At 45.1% G+C, this 18,523-nt stretch overlaps 1 protein-coding gene across 8 annotated transcripts in view; it reads left to right on the top strand.

Annotated features, from left to right (window-relative positions):
* CACNA1C (calcium voltage-gated channel subunit alpha1 C) overlaps positions 1–18,523 on the top strand; it is a 638,168-nt gene that overhangs the window by 372,188 nt on the left and 247,457 nt on the right. For 7 of the 8 annotated variants that reach the window (XM_039546114.1, XM_039546165.1, XM_039546156.1 and 4 more), the window contains exons 4-5: positions 9,390–9,529; positions 18,154–18,293. In XM_039546114.1, the coding sequence (XP_039402048.1) occupies positions 9,390–9,529; positions 18,154–18,293 (280 nt within the window). Of the gene's footprint in view, positions 1–9,389; positions 9,530–14,790; positions 14,857–18,153; positions 18,294–18,523 lie in introns of all 8 variants that reach the window. The other variant, XM_039546098.1, reaches the window with a different exon arrangement.

The following is an 18,523-nucleotide window of genomic DNA, read 5'->3' as shown; positions in this document are numbered from 1 at the left end:
AGCAGGGGGTAAGAATGCCAAATCCTAGTGAAGATGAGTGGGTGGGAGTGGGTGTCCCTATCCCTATCCGGTGGTGTGGGCTCTGCCCAAAGAGTCCTAGACACTATTTGACCAGCTCCTCTTCAGTGTTTAATCAAAGAGCTAATTAGACTCAATAAAGAGTCCTTGTTTCTGGTTGGTGATTCCTAGAGCTGATGTAGCTTCTGAGCAGGTCTAGGAGCTAAGGCTCAGACCTTGTGTGGGGACAGTGAAAGACAACACAAAGACTGCACTGGCTGTGAGGTTCCCCACTACTTGCTAAAGTCACCAAGAGCTGAGTTAAGTGGCAGAACCTCAGAACATGATGTAGGAGCAGCAAGCAGAGGTGGCTGATGGCAGCAGAGAGTGGTAGCAGACAAATAGTGGCAGCAGCAGAGGGATTACTTGATGCCCTCAGGGGTGGGAGGTGAATCATGTGAACACATCCCTGAATTCTGGGTCTTTGCTACCCAAAGACAGCCAGCTCCATGTGGGTTGCAGCAGAGGGAGAGCGGAGTGATGTGTTAAAGGGACATTTGTCGAACTTTCCCACTGCAAGGTGGGAAACTGAGGCAAAGGACTCTGCCCAATGCAGTGTGAGGTCGGGTTGCTTATGATCACATGCTTTTGAATGTGGTTGTGGTGGTGTCACAAATTAATGCTTGGTTCTTTCTCCCTTTTAATAAAAGATCTTTTTTGTTATACACAGATTCAGTGCTTGCAAGACAGGGAGTATTGCCTCTAGGGATGCTGGTAGGGTTTTCCCAGATTACTGGGTGGGGACTTGAACCAGTTCTGTTTTGTATTTTTAAGAGTAACCTCTAGGTGCTGCTGACTCCACCTGGCAGAAAGGTTACACTTGTAATGTTTACATTTCTTAGATTGTTAATTGTTTGTTTGGGACAGGGACAGTACAGCACCTAGCACACTGAGAACCGGGTCATGATTGAAACCTTTAGTAACTACTGCAATAGAAATATTAAAAACTATTAATGCTGTGTGGCATGTGTGAGATGGGAAGGAGGATGTTGGAAGAGAGAGATGGGAAAGTAGCACAATTCTGGTCAGCTCCTCAGAAGTAGTGCTGGGTTGGTAACTTAACTCCCAATGGAAAAAAGCCCCAGAATGCCATGCCTGTTCACTCAGAGTTGCTTGCATGTACGTGATGTTTTCAAACTCCCATCATTACCCCAGAACATCAGTAGGAATTATAGACAACACAGAGACATCTTCAGCAATGAAAAATGGGATTAGAGGTTTCTGGTGTTAATGTTATCATTTCAAAATCCTTTGGAAACAGATATTAGTATTAACAATAGGTTAACATTTATGTCTTTATTAAGAGTAAACAAATGTGCGATCTATTTCTCTGTAATGTAAACTCTGGTGAAACAAAGCTTTGACTAAAATGTCAGCTACTCTAGCTGATGCTTGTGTCCAGTGTCTGTAATAACCAGCACTGAAATCAGCCACAGAACATTTGTACGTGCTCCGGAGATTTATTCCAACCAGCTCAAGTCAACGTTTCTCTCTGTATTCCCTTCCCCACTTGCTCTAGACATTTTGCCTGGCCTTTTCTCTGTTGCGCCACAGCCTTGCCACTAGCCAAGCAAAAGCCTTCTGCTCTGCAATTCCCTCCATCTGCAACATGCATCCTGCATTCCAGCCTCATAGACACTGAATAAATTTCTCAATGACAGCTGAAAACATATGGTATCTTCTGTCTTTTTTCTTTACCGTAGTGTATCTCCAACTTCGCTCTGAATCTGCCATTGTGTTTTGTCTTATTACTCTGAACTGGATAGCTCAGTGATTTGAGCATTGGCCTACTAAACCCAAGGTTGTGAGTTCAATCCTTGAGGACTCCATTGAGGGGATTAGTCCTGCTTTGAGCAGGGGGTTGGATTAGATGATCTCCTCAGGTCCCTTCCAACACTGATATTCTATGAACTCTGAAGGTGACAAGAGCAGGGCTGGCTCTAGGCACCAGCATTCCAAGCACGTGCTTTGGGCAGCACTCCAACTTTTGTGTTTGTTTGCTTTGGCAGCGGCACTCTGGCCCCCTTTTATTTATTTATTTTTTATTTTATTTTATTTTATTTTTGCTTGGGGCAGCAAAAAACCTGGAGCCGGCCCTGGACAAGAGGATGCAGTTTGCACCCCCTTTCAGCCCAGAGGATTGTTGAGCTGGAAAGGGCGTTCAACCCCAGGGCAGCAACAGTATCCTGGAACTCTACAGGGAAAGGACATATTTAAACTCAGGTTAGAGCTGCATAAGATCCCTGCCAACAGAGACTGCCCAGGAGAGGAAATGAATCACTTTCTGTGGGCTGGCGTCTTTTAGGATGGTGCCAACTGGTCCTGGGCTTCCCAAAAGAGTGGAAATGCAGGGTATCTTGCACTTCTACGTCCTCTGGATCCTGGAACCCCAGGGGTTAATGTGGCACTAAATTATACTATTGAGCTCTGTTAGATCAAAGCGTCACTTTGGATGCTCACCCAGGAATGGCACTTAAACCTGAAAATTATCTAAGGTTCATCCATCCAATTATGGCAAAGTACTTTATTACCATGCTTGCATCCGAAGAAGTGGGTATTCACCCACGAAAGCTCATGCTGCAAAACTTCTGTTAGTCTATAAGGTGCCACAGGATTCTTTGCTGCCTTTATTACCATGAGTTGATTAAGCCCAGTGCTTAATTTGAGCTGGGGCTTGCCAGGGCTGAGCCCCATTATCTCTGGGCTTGGCAGTTCATAGCCCCAGCACCTCTGGGCTTGCTGCATCAGCTATGAAGTAAAAAAATTGCTTGAGCCCCAACACTTCTTTCATTACAATTTAAGCCCCATGACTGTCAAGTACAGTAGGTATTCTCCCCTTCCCTAAACTCATGAAGCAGGTCAGCATCAGAGCCGGGACTGGAACCCCTCATCCTGAATCCTAGGCATGTCTTCTAACCAATAAACCACACTGCCTTTTTAGTGGAGAGCTCCTGAGGGTTATGGTTTAGAAAAGAAGTGAACATAAATCAATGATTTTTTTTTTAAAAATCCTTCTCGGTTCCAAGCAGAGCTAATTTATGGATAAAAAGTGGCCTCTTGAAATAGTCTCAGAGTAGCTGCACATTTAAAACTGGGTAATATTTTTCCTTTGGATTTGGTTCCTAAAATCATTAGTTTAAATGGAGAGGGTAATAAAGTCTCTGTTCTGCTCAGCAGCGTTTGGTATCTTATGTTCATTGCAGAGGATTTTGGTTTTTATGGATCTTTCAGCTTTAACTAGAACATTGTACAGAAGTGTGTGTGTGTGTGTGTGTGTGTGCGCGCAAACACGCATATATAATAATATCTTGGCAGATTATTACTCAGCAACGGGGTTCAGCAAACAGCCATATTACAATAACAGAACATGAGTCTATAATTCCATAGGCATCTTTAGAGGCAAAAAGATCTGAGGGCCCTAAGCCTGACCAAATGGAATTTATTAATTCTTTAAATTTTGGCTCTGGAGCTGAGTTGTATATAAAAAAAAAAGTAGCACGCTCCAGAATTTTCCAAAAGTACTGTGTTACTCTGAGTTTTCTGGATTATTTAATGTTTGTATTTCATGTCGGGGAAAGGTTCTAGTCTGTCAGCCCTGGGCAATGACGTTCTCTAGGCACAGCGAGAACAGCAGAGCTGCCCAGAGAATTCAGGGGGCCTGGGGTCTTTTGCGGTGGGGGGGCCCACGCTTTGGCAGTAATTCGGCAGCGGGGGGTCCTTCTGCTCTGGTACCCGCCGCTGAAGTGCCCCGAAGACCCGCGGCGGGGGCCCCCCGCCGCCGAATTACTGCCGAAGACCCGGCACTTCGGCGGTGGGTCCCGCTTCCGCCCCGGAAGTTTAAATGGAGAGGGTAATAAAGTCTCTGTTCTGCTCAGCAGCGTTTGGTATCTTATGTTCATTGCAGAGGATTTTACAGTGTTTTGTTTTTTATGGATCCCCTAAAAATTGTTCTGAGTACACCACCACCTCAATCCACAGATCCACCTATTAGTTGGCCCAAGCACAAGGAATAACACCACCAAAATAGCTGGGCTCCATTTGCACATGGAGCCCCTCAGAAAGCAATCTGAGGACTATGGTCTCAAACCCTACTGGTGATCCGTGGCAGGTGGGGGTGGAACAAAAGGGCTGATCTATCTACGCAGGGCTTGCTTATGGCTATGGAAACGCTTTCGGTGAGGCATAGAGAGAGGCCCTTAATGGAATGGGATGCAGTAAGAGAAGTCTCTCCCTTTCCGTTTTAAAGACGTTTGTTCATCCCTAGCAAGGCCGGTTCAGTCCCAATTGCAGCACTGCCATGCCTAATTCCCAGCACATTATTCCCCAGCTGAGCCCATTTCTGTGTTCCTCTTGTATTCCCACAGACTTTTCTTAGCTAGGGCATTGTTGTCTCCTCACCGCGGAGTTAACACAGGCTAGCTGCCTGCTGAGCAGGATGTAGCCTGGCCTCATGCCATGCTGATAAAGGCATGTGGCAGCACAAAGGCGCGTGGTAATCAAAAGGCGCTGCATAAAGACTTCCCATCACACATTGATTTTTATTAGAGGTCCTCTGACAGCTCCGCTTACGCTTACTTTACAAATGTGCGCATGGAACTTAATTGTCAATGTTTGTTTTTCTACTGTTTGCACAACAAGTAGCCACTCAGCTCCAGGGAATTGGGGGAAGAGCAGGGACATTAAATAAGACTATTTCAGGAATCAGCAAGCCTTTTACCATTTCAGAGCTCTTATCTGTTGCCAAGCCAGTGACCAGGCAGTTGGCTATTTACTCTTGCATGCTAATTTCTTTGAGTAACAATAAGTAATGTGAGGTTGGAGGTAGAGTGGTCACGTTTTAAAAGGCAACATTTGTAAACAGTTACCAGTATTGGTATTGTAACTGTAAACTGAAATGTCTTGGGTATCTCTGTGTGAAGGTTAATGGTGACCACTGTAATTTACAATTGCATCAAGTAACTTAGGCTTTGTCTACACTGCACTTTAGTCGGTAAAACTTTTGTCATTCAGGGGTGTGAGAAAAACACCCTCCCCCGAACAACAAAAGTTTTACCGATGAAAAGGGCCGATGTGGACAGTACTTTGTCATCAGGAGAGCTCTCCCGCCGACAAAGCTACTGCTCTCCTTGGGGGTGTATTTATTTTATCGGCAGGAGAGCTCTCTCCCACCGACAAAGACCGGCTACACTGTGCACCTTTTAGTGGCACGGCTGTAGCAGCACAGCTGTGTCACTAAAAGGTGCGTAGTGTAGACATAGCCTAAGTAACATTTACCTAATATATGTGTAATTTCCCTAGTTAGCCCCTGTATTAAGTGCAGGGCATACTGCAATGCTAAGCTAGTATTATCTAATGGAAAACTACAGCCTTTTTAAGCACAAAGGCTTGTATGCTACTGTAAAACAGATTTCTGAGGCATGTACAATAGTGTGTTAACATGCAGATGAACTGGATAATGTGGTTCTTGGTCATCCACTACAGCATCAGGGGCTTTGCTAGCCACTGTGTTACTGTTAACAATCTAGAGTTGAATGTTAATCTTAGAGGTTCAGGGGTGGGTCTGGGTCAGATGTTGTAATGACTTCTTTTAATGCTGTGATCCACCAAAGAGAAGCAGTGATACATGCATTCAGCAGAGTAGCTGGCAGGGGGAACTGGCCAATTATATTGTGAAACAGAGATGCAAAATTGGGCAGTGACTCACTGAATTTTTTCACTGGTCAGACTGCAGGATCTACTTGAGCCACAAGTTTCATCTATTTATTTGTGTTTTTCTGGAGCAGGGATTCTCACAACAAATTTTTAGTGGCCTCAGAGTGTGGCCACCAACTCTTTCTGGTGGCTGCACTGACATTTTTTCCTAAAATTATTTATTTTTCCTAAAGTTAATAAAGTAATATACACATATATACATCCAATCATTGTAATTTATTTATGTAAGGTTTTGGGGTTTTTTTGCAGACTCAGTAATAAAAATCATGCACAGTTATCTCTAGTCTTTACTGGACCCAACAGAATAGAAACACAAATAAGGTGCTTTGCATGTTTTTGTCTTTTTTATTATTGTTTCTTTTGCTTTTTTAGTAAAAGTTGTCTGTATAACAATTCTGAAGTAAATTTAAAAATGCTTTGACATAATAGAAGTCCAGATAATAATGAAAAACATATCTGGGTGGCTTGAGTCTGGGGAGGGGATGCACAGCTGTGGCTGGCCTGGGGCTCTTCGGGGCAGGTGGCGGGGCTCAGGGATTTGGCCAGTCAGGAACTCCTCCGGGCTGGTCGGCGGGGGGGAAGGTCTTGGGGCTTCTCCGCAGGGGCGGTGGCTTGTGGCTCCAGCTACCAGGGGGGAGTGTGGGCAGAAGGGGTGGAGTCGGGGGCTAGCCTCCCCAAAGGGGGGCTCCACCCGCCGCCCATGTGCCCACTGCTCACCTCCTCACCCCCCGCTCACCTCCTGTGTCCCTCCTCACTCCCCCACCTACCGTTCACTGTCTCACTCCCCTGCCACAGACACCCCCCTGCCCTCTGCGAGAACTCCCGCTTGCTAGTGGCTCACCACTCACCTCCTCACTCCTCCGCTCGCAGCCAGACGCCCTTCCCCGCCTCATCACCCAGCTGCTGGCTCGCCACTCACCTCCTTACTCCTCCGCCAGGGCCCGCCCCTGCCACTGGCCTCGCCGCTTGCCTCCTCACCACCCCCAGCTCACCTCTTGCCTCCTCACCCCACCCGCGCTCGCCTCCTCACTCCCCCGCTCGCAGCCAGACCCTCACACGCCCGCCTCACCCTGCTGCTGGCTCGCCGCTCACCTCCTTACCCCTCCACCAGGGCCCCCCTGCCACTCGCCTCTTGCCTCCTCACCCCCCCCACCACGCACCTCGCCGCTCGCTTCCTCACCCCCGCACCTGCTGCTCACTTCACCGCTCGCCTCTTCACACACACCCCTGCTCACCTCCTCACTCCCCCGCTCGCAGCCACCCCCGCCCCTGCCTGCCTCCTCACCCTGCTGCTGGCTTGCTGCTCGCCTCCACTCCCCTGCCAGACTCCCCCCCCCGCCCACTGCTCACTTCGCCGCTTGCCTTCTCACCTTGCTCCTTAAGCATTATGTGTCCCACCTGTGTCTCCAGAGAGACGGCACATGCAGGAGCAACAGGGACGAAGGGGAGGGGCTGATGCTTCCCCCCACCCCCCAGGAAACTGATATGGCTGCAGGGGAACCTCCTGGTGGCCGCATTTGAGAAAGAGTGTTCTTGAGACAGCCTGAATTTTCAAATGTGACTCTCTTTAACAAAATATGTAGTTTAACCTGTTCAAGGGCCTGGTCACCTTCTGTCATCCACTGCAGCCACGCAGCTTTGCCTTCGCTCAAGGGTAACTAACTTCTTTGATAGGCAAGTAAAAAATAACTTGAGATTTTTATTAGCATAATGGTGGATCGAAGGAGTCGGTTTTGTACCTGGGCTAGTAAATTTTCTAGATAATTTTGCCATGCTGAACAATGCATCTCAGACTTTCATCTCAACCAAGCAACTCATGGGATTGTTAGGGGCCTGCTTTGCAATGTGTCCAAGCTGTAATAATTTAAATGAATGAGATTTCCAAATGATTGTGAGGATGAGGCTTGTAAATTCTTCTTTGAAGCACACACAGCAACATCTTTCCTTACCAAAGAGAGGCTTCAGTTAAAATTAATCCAAAATAAGACTCTCTCCAATGCAGGAGATTTGGTAGATATAATCTTGGTATCTCTGAGGACTACACCTATCCTTTCCCTTTGAGTCCAGGGGCATGTCGACACAGCATCTGAGAATGAGCCTCCCTGCCTGGGCCCACAGACCTGTGTTTGCAGGGCTGACACTAGCACACTAAAAGTAGCTATGTAGTTATTGTAGTTTAGGCTCTGAAATCTAGGATGAGGGATGGACTTCAGAATCTGAGCTCCAGCCTCAGCAGCAACATCAAGGCACTGTCACACAGCTGTCTTTAGTAGGCTAGCATGAGCCTTGCTAGTATGTCTGTGGACCCAGGCTCACTCCCAGATTCAGTGTAGATACCTAGATGACTGCTCTGATCCTGGGACAGCTGAGTGCTAATTATCTTCTAAGGATGCTCTCAGTGCCTTTGCAGTGACTGGCTAGGAAGTGAGTGAGGAAAAAAAAAAAAAATTTTTTTTCAGGCCCAGTACAAACTTGTAACTCAGGCCACCTCCAACACATGGTAATGGGGGTTGCAGCCTGGGCTGGGCCCCAGGAAGTGTACCAATCGTCATCTAAAGCTCTGAGAAACCAAAAGGCAAATAAAATAATACTAATATTTACTATTTATTATGATTAAATCTCATGATTTTGGGGGGCTGGCCTGATTTAAGATTTTTAAATGCCTGGGGTTGGCAGTGCTGTGACGGTGAGAATTCAGACCATAAATCTCTCTCAGTTACCCAAGGGAATCCCCTAAATGAGTGTCATCATTGATCTAACACAGCACAGTGAACAGAAGTGAGTGAGGAGGACTGGGGTCACTGTCACTTTAGTAGTGCTGTGGCTCTGCCTCCATCCTGGGAATAGGAAATCCAAAGTTAAGAGAGAGGTTAAACCCATATTTGGACTCCTAAAACCTCCCTGCTGAATCAGACTGTATTGTCACTGCAGATGACTTCCTTTGCATGTACCAAACTCTGGATTGCAGTTCACAAGTTGCACATGTGAATATTCTGATGAAATCACTAAAATGATGGTGACTATGCACTGAGTGCTAATGAATCCATATGAACTGTAAATCATTTATCATGTTCCTGCATCAGTTTTTTCCCCAACAATGCAATCTCACAAGACAAGTGAAAAGAATGACAATTTTTCTTGGGGTGATGTGTGTCTCTCAGCAGGGCCACTCTTCTTCTTCCCTCTTCTTTCCACAAAGCCTCAAATCCAGCCACCTTCCCCCTCCAAGAGGGTTGGACGCAGCTCACTCTGGAGTCTCTCGGTGCCTCTCAATACATCCTCCCGAGAACAAGATACTAGAGAGTGATGCCTCCCGACACTGGCGCTGAGCATTCTGTCTCTGCAGAGTTTACAGTTCCTGACAAGTCAAGGAACATGAAACTCGCATCCTAACCATACTGCATTGCTGCTAGCTCATCAAGCAAGCCACAGAAATAACAGTTCGGAGAGGAAAAGCTAATTGCCAAGTAATAGGGTTTAACACTGGATATTCCCAAGTGGCTCTGGTGGGCCAGTGACTAGAAGGCTGCATAGATAAAATGTAAAAAAGGTAAATAGATTTTTACCCATTGTTTTTCAGCACTTAGCTAATTGTTGTCTTTCTTTTGTCTTCTCTCCAGGAACGAGTGGAATATCTCTTTCTCATAATTTTTACAGTGGAAGCATTTTTAAAAGTAATAGCATATGGACTTCTCTTTCACCCCAACGCTTACCTCCGCAATGGCTGGAATTTACTAGATTTTATAATTGTGGTAGTAGGGTGAGTACTATTGTCTTTGAGTACACTGTACATATGGGAACATAAAGAGTTCATGCTGGGGTATCAGGAATTCCAACTGGGCACATTACAGAGGAGGAATGCATAGGCTTCTTATGGATGCTTGTTTGACTGACGATACTGCATATCCTGTCTCTCTCATCTCCACCACCCCTCCCCGCAACTCACCCCACCTGCAGGCTCCCTTCCTTTACCAAACATACAGAGAATGTACTGAATTCAGTGTCAAATCCTTCACTGGTACAACTGGTGTTGGTCTGTTGACTTCAGTGGAATAGCGCTGATTTATACCAGCTGAGGAGCTGGCCCACAGTGTTTAATCTTGGCATGGGTTTTCTGGTATTGTGTATGTCCAGCTCCTTAGACCCCGTTCCAGGACTTTACCCATTTCTAAGGCATTGAAAGTAAACCACTTTTTAACACTTGTGGAGGAAAAAAGAGAAAGCAACACAAGATTATTGGGCAATGTACAGCTGGGTCTCAGACTCCTGAGTGTAATCCTGCGAGAAGACAATCAAATAAATTAACTTTGGACAGCTCCATGAATGTGGGGGGGAATAGTTCATGGGATGTAATTGTAACTTGTTACTTGTAACAATGGATGAACCCCAGGTCCTCATGTCCAACAAATATTTCAGAAAATAAAATGTTAAAAGATGTCCCACATTGGTCCATTATTGGGCCTGACCACTGTAAGGGTCAGGCAGAGAGCAACATTCTCAGGAATGAGGAGCTTATTTTGATTAAAATGGCCCTACCAATTATTTAAAAAGCCCAAAACAAAAGAAATACAGAGAATGTGTTGTATGACCCACTATTTCCCCATGCTTATTCCCCCCCACCCCCCTACATTTCCTCACATCTTCTTGTCAATTGCTGGAAATGGGCCATTTTCATTACCACTACAAACAGGTCTTTTTCTCTCCTGCTGATAATAGCTCACCTTAACTGATCACTCTCGTTAGAGTGTGTATGGTAACACCCATTGTTTCATATATATATATATATATATATATATCTTCCTACTGTATTTTCCACTGCATGCATCCGATGAAGTGGGCTGTAGCCCACGAAAGCTTATGCTCAAATAAATTTGTTAGTCTCTAAGGTGCCACAAGTACTCCTGTTCTTTTTGCGGATACAGACTAACACGGCTGCTACTCTGAAATCTAAAAAGAGTGAGTGAGCTAGGAATTGAGCTTCATCATTCCCTTATAGCCTCCTAAAATATGACCTCTGAGAAGCCAGAGGAATTGTGAAGCCCTAGAGAAAAGCAGCCGGGCAGCAAGCTCTCCCTTTTTGGATACCTCCCTGTGAGTTGTGCAATGCTGCTGAAGCTGAGATGAGTTATCAGCTTTAGGAAAGGGAACAGCATGGACACTGTTCAACTTCTATATACTTTTTCTGAGTGACCATGCTTCTGCTTCTCAAAGAAGATCCTGGGCCTGCACATACAATTAAATTCCTAATTTCCCTAGGAATTAGAAGTACAAGAGTGGAGCAATTTCTGCAACACTTGTAGGCAACTCTCCAGTAGGTATCCCTACCTCACTACTGAGAGCAGAAAAATCATGGGATGAGGTGAAGGGTTTAATGTAGAGGAAATGATACATTAAATTGGGTTGAATTAGTTGAGTTAGAAACTTGGAAAGCAACATGACAAGCTGTTTGAATGGTAGTTAGATGAAGGAAGTGTAACATGGGATGAACTAACCCTTAAGGCAATGAGGCTGGGTCGTCTTCTCCTGAATGCCTCTTCCCTTCCTGTCTCCAGCCTCATTTCCAGAATGAGTGCCATGCTCCACCAGCATCTAGGCCCTCCCCGTCCTTTCCTTTCCAATAGAAACCCTTGCCTCCATTCCCACACTGAGTACCAGAAAAGGGCAGTTTAGCAGCCAAAGCATCTTATGCTTGCTGCCCAAATCCATTGACCATCTGGCCACTTGTCTACTTGTATGGAGGAACTGAAAGCTATAAAACTCCTAACCACTCACCTTTGCTGCTGCTGCTGCTGCACTACTTGATCCCTGCTGCTTCCAGAATGATAGGTGGAAGTGTGGGGAGGAGTTCCCATCAAGGAGGTGGGACAAGTTAGAACCTATTCTTAGTCCCAAAACAGTCCTACCTCCTGCCTAGACTCTTCGCCCTGCTATTTTGGTGCTTTCACCTCCGCACCCCCAAAGGAGTAAAAAAATACCACAGGAAATTAGTGACATCCACCCAGGGATGATTCTGCAACCTATACTCATGTAGCATTCAGTCACCTCACTAGGTGCTGCTCAATATGAATAAGGGCCTTATGAATCCGCTTGTTTTCATTTTATGTGGGTCTTTATAGAGACTTTTAAAAAGAGGCCAAATCTTTTACCCCCTTTCTATTGCCATGTAAAAGAACAGGGTTCCAGAAATGCTAGATCAGCATTATATGTAGTTTAAATTGAGCTTTCCTATTAGGCCTGTTAATCAGCAAGATGATATTCAGGCTGAAATTAATTCCCTTGCCAGTGACAAAAGCAGCAGCTCTCCACTGTGCTATTCTGTCTGCTCTCATGTTCAGCAACACTTACTCTGTAGCTGGAGGAAACAATCTGACAGCAACTGCAACAGGGGAAAGATTACACATATATAAACATGACCAAGACCCCTAGGTCCCAGTTAAAGAGTAACAATTGCGAGCGGCAGATGCCACTTCAAGGCTGGATGGGTTTCTCTGATATTTATCTATTTAGACTGGCTCATACAGGACTATGCCATAGTGTGGTGTGCTGCTTCCTCTCCCAGCAGACCCTACTTATCAGCAAATTCTGAGAGGCAATGCTATTTGCCCGTTCTCCCCTGCTTGCTCCCTACTGTTTGTTTGAAAATTGCAGTGTAAACCCAGGCTGCAGTTACACCATATTTAAACTTGAATTGATTTCGTTGGAGGAGCAGGACGTTTTCCAATTTTTTCCATTTTCTTTTTTATTCTGCTTCCTGCAAAGACCCCTTATTGACCTACCATTTTCTTCCATCTGAGGGGAGCCAGACAGGGCTTCCTCTGCTGTCCATCAGTGCTGTCGGAAATGGTTCCAGTGGCAGCCTGAAGCAATGGCTGGAAAACAAGAGGAAGAATTCACCTGACAGTGGCTGTACATGCTGCCTACTGTGTTCCCAACTCAGGCCAGGCTTCCTTAACATTAAGCACAGGCTCATTAATGAGATTTCAGAAGAGAATGAGACACTAACTAAAAAAATGTGATGCTAATCCTAGCCATACTCAGTAGGGCTTCTAGACTGAAGGATATGATGCTCAGAAACCCAGTTTAGAGGTAGCAAAGCTAAATGTATTATCCTAAACTCTTGACTAATACCAGTTTACTAAAACTAAAGACTTGGGTAATTTAGAAGGATGCAGCTCAAGGATGCTCCTGTGACTTTGTGGGCTGGAACTGTTTCTTGCTTTGTGTATGGAGGCCTCTGGGTGTTACTGTTCTCCAAGGAATAAAGAAAAACTTGCCTTCCTGTGGTAACTGTTCTCTCGGGCTGACTGATAGTTGTAGTATTGTAACATAGGCCAGAGAAGGTCATAGAGGTTCATGGGATGGCAAAAGAGGACAGTGCTTTCCTGGTAATATTCAGAAAGTGTAACCTAAACCTGTGGTTCTCAAACTTATTTGATTGCCCTCCCCCCTTTGTGTCTGTAGTTGTTTATGCCCCCCGACCCTACGTATATAAACCACCACCCAGCTCTGAAGGCAGAGCGAAGAGCAGCGGCTGCTGGCTGGGTGCCCCGCTCTGAAGGCAGCGCCATGCCAGCAGCAGCACAGAAGTAAGGGAGGCAATGTAAAAAGTGATATTTGTCAAAATCACTTTTCACAGCAGATTTAGTGCCCCACTGCCACCCTTCTTTCTGCGCTGCTGCTGCATCCTGGGGCTGACAGATGGGAATTGGGGGATGGAGGGGTGGGGCAGGAGGAGAGCCTGAGTCCGGGCTACCTCTGGTGAGGAATAGAGGGAGGGTGCAGGAGGAGAGCCCGAGCCCAGGTGGCGGGGCTCCGGCTGTCAGCCTCAGGGTGGTAGGGCTCTGGCTGTCCCCTTTTCCCTGCCTCTCAGATGTGCACAGCTCTTCTGCATGAGCTCCAAACATCCAGGGCTCACAGCCAGAGCTCTTCCTCTCCCCCCCCCCCCCCCGCCGCAAAAAAAGCCCACAGCTTGCACCTCCCTAGACACGCTCCCATGCCTCCATAGTTTGAGAACCACTGACCTAAAGCATTAAATTTTAAAGACTTTTTCATCACAGCTGTCATCTTGCACTCAGTCTGCCATTGGAATCTTCTTTGCTGGTTCTCACCATAGAAAAAAGAGTAGGGCTGGATGGGAAATGGAAAAATCCTATATAGAAAGAATAATTCAGGTGCTGCTGTGGCAAAAGGGAGCATAACCAAGGACAATGTCTAGATCCTCAGTCTATCTTAACTCCCATTTTTTCCCACCACACCAGTGCATGCAGCTGGAAGGTCTAATAAGGAGAAACTATTATGATATTGTTCATTATTTTCAGGTAGACAAGGAGATAGGGAATGAACATTCTAGAAAGCAGCCTCCATGAATTCTTTATAGTACCCATTATCTGCTACACTTTATGGTACCAATTATCTCCCTGTCTTCAAAAGTTGGATCATCCGCTGCCTGAAGCAATCCGTGACTTCACTTTGAATGTTTAGTTCTAGGATGGTCAGATGAATCCATGTCAGGAAAGGAGAAGAGCATTAAAAGCAAGGACTAAATCTAGATTTAAGGGAATGCCTTCTGAAGAAGGGACGCACTTTAGACTTATAGGCTTGTAACAATTTATCTGTCTTGCAATATGGTTGATCTGCTTTCTGAGCAGCTAAGTCCTTTAAAGCTTGATCTAGCTTATCCTCAAATAGCCTATGACCTTTCTGTGGCAGAGCCATTAAATATTGCTTTGAAGAAAAATCTCTTTGCATAGGTATCAATCATAAAGCTCTGTGTTTAAGAACGTTGCTAGTTAAGAACAAAGATCACACACTCAAGCTGTCTAATGAAGCATATCCCACAACTGTTAATCATTAGTTAAATTGTTTCCTAGTTCTTTTGATTTTATTTTTCTCCTTTTGGAAAATAAAGGGTTTTCTGATACAAGTGTTGTCCTTGGAATTCATCATGACTTAGAAGGAAATTTCCTTCCCTGACAAAAATGACTTCAACGTGTTGTGTTACAAGAATATTCTTCTTTCCAGACAGCATGTAATGCATTTCCTAAGAGCAGTATTTTCTGAGGACCCACAGTTTCAACCAAGAGAAAGGTATCTTAATTTAGAGAACAACCTTACTTAGATTGTGCACTGAAGGTATTTGCAAGGGGGTCTGAAATTCTGAAGAGATTCAAAAACTTGGGTGTAGAAATGAGCCTTTCCTTAGGCCTGTGGGGAATTTTCTAAAGGGCAGACTCAAGCACTTCCACCTTTACAAACCCTTCCTGGAGTTAAAAAATAGCCATGTTTAAAGGTGAACTGTAAAGCCAAAAACAAAAAATCTTTTGGTCTTTACTTTTTCTTTACGCTCTCAAAGGTGTTTCTCTGCTTGTTATTTGCATTGGAAATATCAGCTCTTCAGTTCCCTCTATTTGCAAAAGCCCCTTCACAAGATCTTCTCTTAGACTATAAGAATCAGCATCCCATCCACAAAGACAGGGGAATAAAGAGCTGCAGTACAGGTAGCAGCCTCATCATGCCACTATTGAGGTCCTCCAAAGATCTGGCTAAGGGCCTTCGGCAAAGAGAATACTTTATGTGTCAGACCTAAAAAGGAAGCAGGAAAAATATTGGGGAAAAAAGAAAATAACAAGGATGTCTTCATACATCATTGAGAAGAAGCAGAAGTCAACAATTAGTCTTTTATTTGCTTTGTAGTTAATCTTTAAGAAATGAACCAAAACTGGAGGTAGTGACCCCTAGGCTGAGATTCAGAAATCATTTATCAATGCTCAAGAACACTACACAACAGTTTAAAATAGGAGGTGGAAAATATTGCATCCAGTTGGAAATGGAAGGGGAAGTTAGGTTGCAGCAGGGGGTAGAACCTTGCTTTTACATCTCATTGAAAATGCCTCCATCAGCACAGTGCTCTCTCACATCATGCTGTGGCATTGTTTCAGCTGGTTCACCTACTGAAAGGGAATGTCAGGAACTACTGAATCAGCCACACCATCTACTGTAAGTTTTTTCCAAGAGGTTTTCTTGGGTCCTGTTCATTAATTTGCAACATCCTCCCCTCTACTCTCCTGCCTCCTCTCACACTCACTACATGGTTGTTAATTTTTCAGCAATACTTTGTTATGACTTTGAATTGAGTCAACTAGCTCCCCCCATCATAGCTGCCAAGTTCTGTGTAGCTCCAGCTGGGACATTTGCAACTAACGTGTATATAACCAGAAACTTCAGCTTAAGAAAATTAGTGCTGGTGAAAGGTTCTGGCCTGAAGTGCTGTAATGAATGTACTCTTCTTTTTATCTACGGGGCAAGCTTCCCACACATATAGCCCTGCCAGCGTGCCTCAACCCTGAACTGCGGGGATTTTCTCTAGAGGCAACAGGGCTATTTCATTCTCCCTAGCCCATGCAATTTTTGGCCTTGCTGTTGAATCTGCAAGTTAGTTCAAAGCATGGTGATGAGTTTGTGGCATCGTAGCTGGAACTGGCACCCACCGAACTTACCTGATATAGCAGCACCATAGGATGAGAACAACTTCTTTAATCTCTACTGAGTTGAACTGGATTCAGAGTGGTGCCCTCTAGGTGAAAGGCTTTGTGGCTCCTTAGTAATGCGCTCAGAAATTCACTCTCCTAATAAATGGTAATACTGCACCTCAAGAATGAAGTTTTCTTTGTTGAAAGATAAGAATATTAAATCAAGTTCTGACTTTTCACAGGCTGGGTCTTCCACTTTCTGCACACATGAACAACATCTCCCACACACTGCTCTGCTTTCTTCAAACACACTGTATAATTAAGTGCCCCACCCTGTTTTTAAAGGGACAGCTCCTATTAACCCAAGTAAACCAATAAAAATATCGTAATAAAACAAGTATGAGAATCCAAATTTGCCTCTAAATAAAATGTTTTGTAATATGACATGACATCATATCAACAATTGCATTTTTCCAGAGTCTTCACACTAACTTATACCTACACTTTTACTCCCCTGAAGCCATCATTAGGGTTTGAACCCAAGATTTTCAGATCACAGACTTCTTCCACTTCATCTACACTTGTAAACTGGTAGGGAAATATGCTGTTATCTTCTATTAGGGCCAGCCCATAGAGTGAGCCATGGTGCATTCTTTGCCACGGGGTACACAACTATTGTTGAAATAGCCCTGGAATATTTGATTTTAGGATTCACGGCTTCTATTCCTAGCTCTGGAAATAGAATGTGAATAGAAACAGCATGGCCAAATGTAATGAATGCTGCTGTTTGGTCCTCACGAAGGTTTGAAACTGGAATCTCTGGTTCTAAAAGCCTATCTTTATCTGCCTCATAAACTTCTGCATGTGATCTAACCTTAGGTGGGGGGGGTCAAAGGGCCACACTTTGTTAACATGGATTACACATGCACATAATATGACATGGTTCTTCTGAAAGGCAGTAAATGAGACCTGAGTTCTATTGCCAGTTTCACCTGCAGTGACCTTGTGGAACCTGAGTTAGATGTAAAATAGATAGGGGGACTGAACTCCCTATGAATGGGAGACCGGATGGATAGGAGAGGGAGCAAGGGAAGTTACTGAGACTCGAGGGGGCAGCTGGCTGGGAAGGTATGTCCTAGTAGTTCCCATTGCTGTTCCTGTGGTTGGTGCCTGGTGCCGTGTATTCCGCTCACCTCCTTGGCAGCTGGCACCCTGTGTACCATTGCCTCCCACCCAGATGCTGATGCCCTGTCCCATCTACCTCACGCTAATGGCTGCTGCACACTCGCCTGCCCTTCCCTGGGGCTGGCTGTCTCTGCTGAGACCTATAGTGGCTGGAAGGTGGGACCTGGCTAGGGAGTCTTACCTGCTCCTCATCAGTCAGCCTGATCTTGTGGCCTTGGCAGCTGCTACAGCCTCTCCTCCAGATCCTGCTCTCATATCTTCCTCCATGTGAATGCAGCAGAGTCCACTCCCAGATATTGGTGGGGAGGCAGAAACATAGACCTCCACACACTATTTCCATTGCAGAGATGCTAGCTCTCTCCCCTGCCCCCAGTTCCACTAGCCCTGAAATGGTTGAATAATTGCCCTTCTACAGAAGAGTGTCAGTTAATAAAGGTTACAAATGGCACAGAAGTATTAATAACAGTCAGAGGAAGGACTGAAATCAGAACTTACTGGTATGTCTCCTGCCTTACATCTCAGCTCCCATTCTTCTAGACTACAGGATATTGTATAGGGGAAAAGTCTCTTTCTCCCCCACTACATATGACTATCAAGTCAGATATGTGATACATCTGGTGGGTTTGTGCAATATGAGGTAGTTTCAATGATATTATGATGTTAATTAATTTTCTGTTTAGCCTGAGCCTTGCTATCTGCCTACAGCTTGTTTCCTCTTTCCTTTTTGCAGGCTTTTTAGTGCAATTTTAGAACAAGCAACCAAAGCAGATGGGGCGAATTCAATAGGAGGGAAAGGTGCCGGATTTGATGTTAAAGCACTGCGGGCTTTCCGAGTGTTACGCCCCTTACGATTGGTATCTGGAGTTCCTAGTAAGTAACAATCATTTTCCCTTTTGTTTTTGTTTTTTTGGGGTGGCGGGTGTGTGTGTGGAGGTGGAATGGACGTGGGTTAAACACAGGGGCAGGAATTATTTTTCTGTGGAAAGATGTAATGTGATGCAGATGTTTTGGGGACTAGGAAGAGAGATACTGTTTTATGTTAATGTGGCTACATGGTCAATATGACATTAAATTAAAAGATTGAAGAGTCAAACCTGAGA

Source organism: Mauremys reevesii, linkage group 1, assembly GCF_016161935.1.
Source record: "Mauremys reevesii isolate NIE-2019 linkage group 1, ASM1616193v1, whole genome shotgun sequence".
In the NCBI taxonomy this organism is placed as follows: Eukaryota; Metazoa; Chordata; order Testudines; family Geoemydidae; genus Mauremys; species Mauremys reevesii.
Note: the sequence above shows the minus strand (reverse complement) of the source record. Positions and strands in the feature narration are given on the sequence as shown.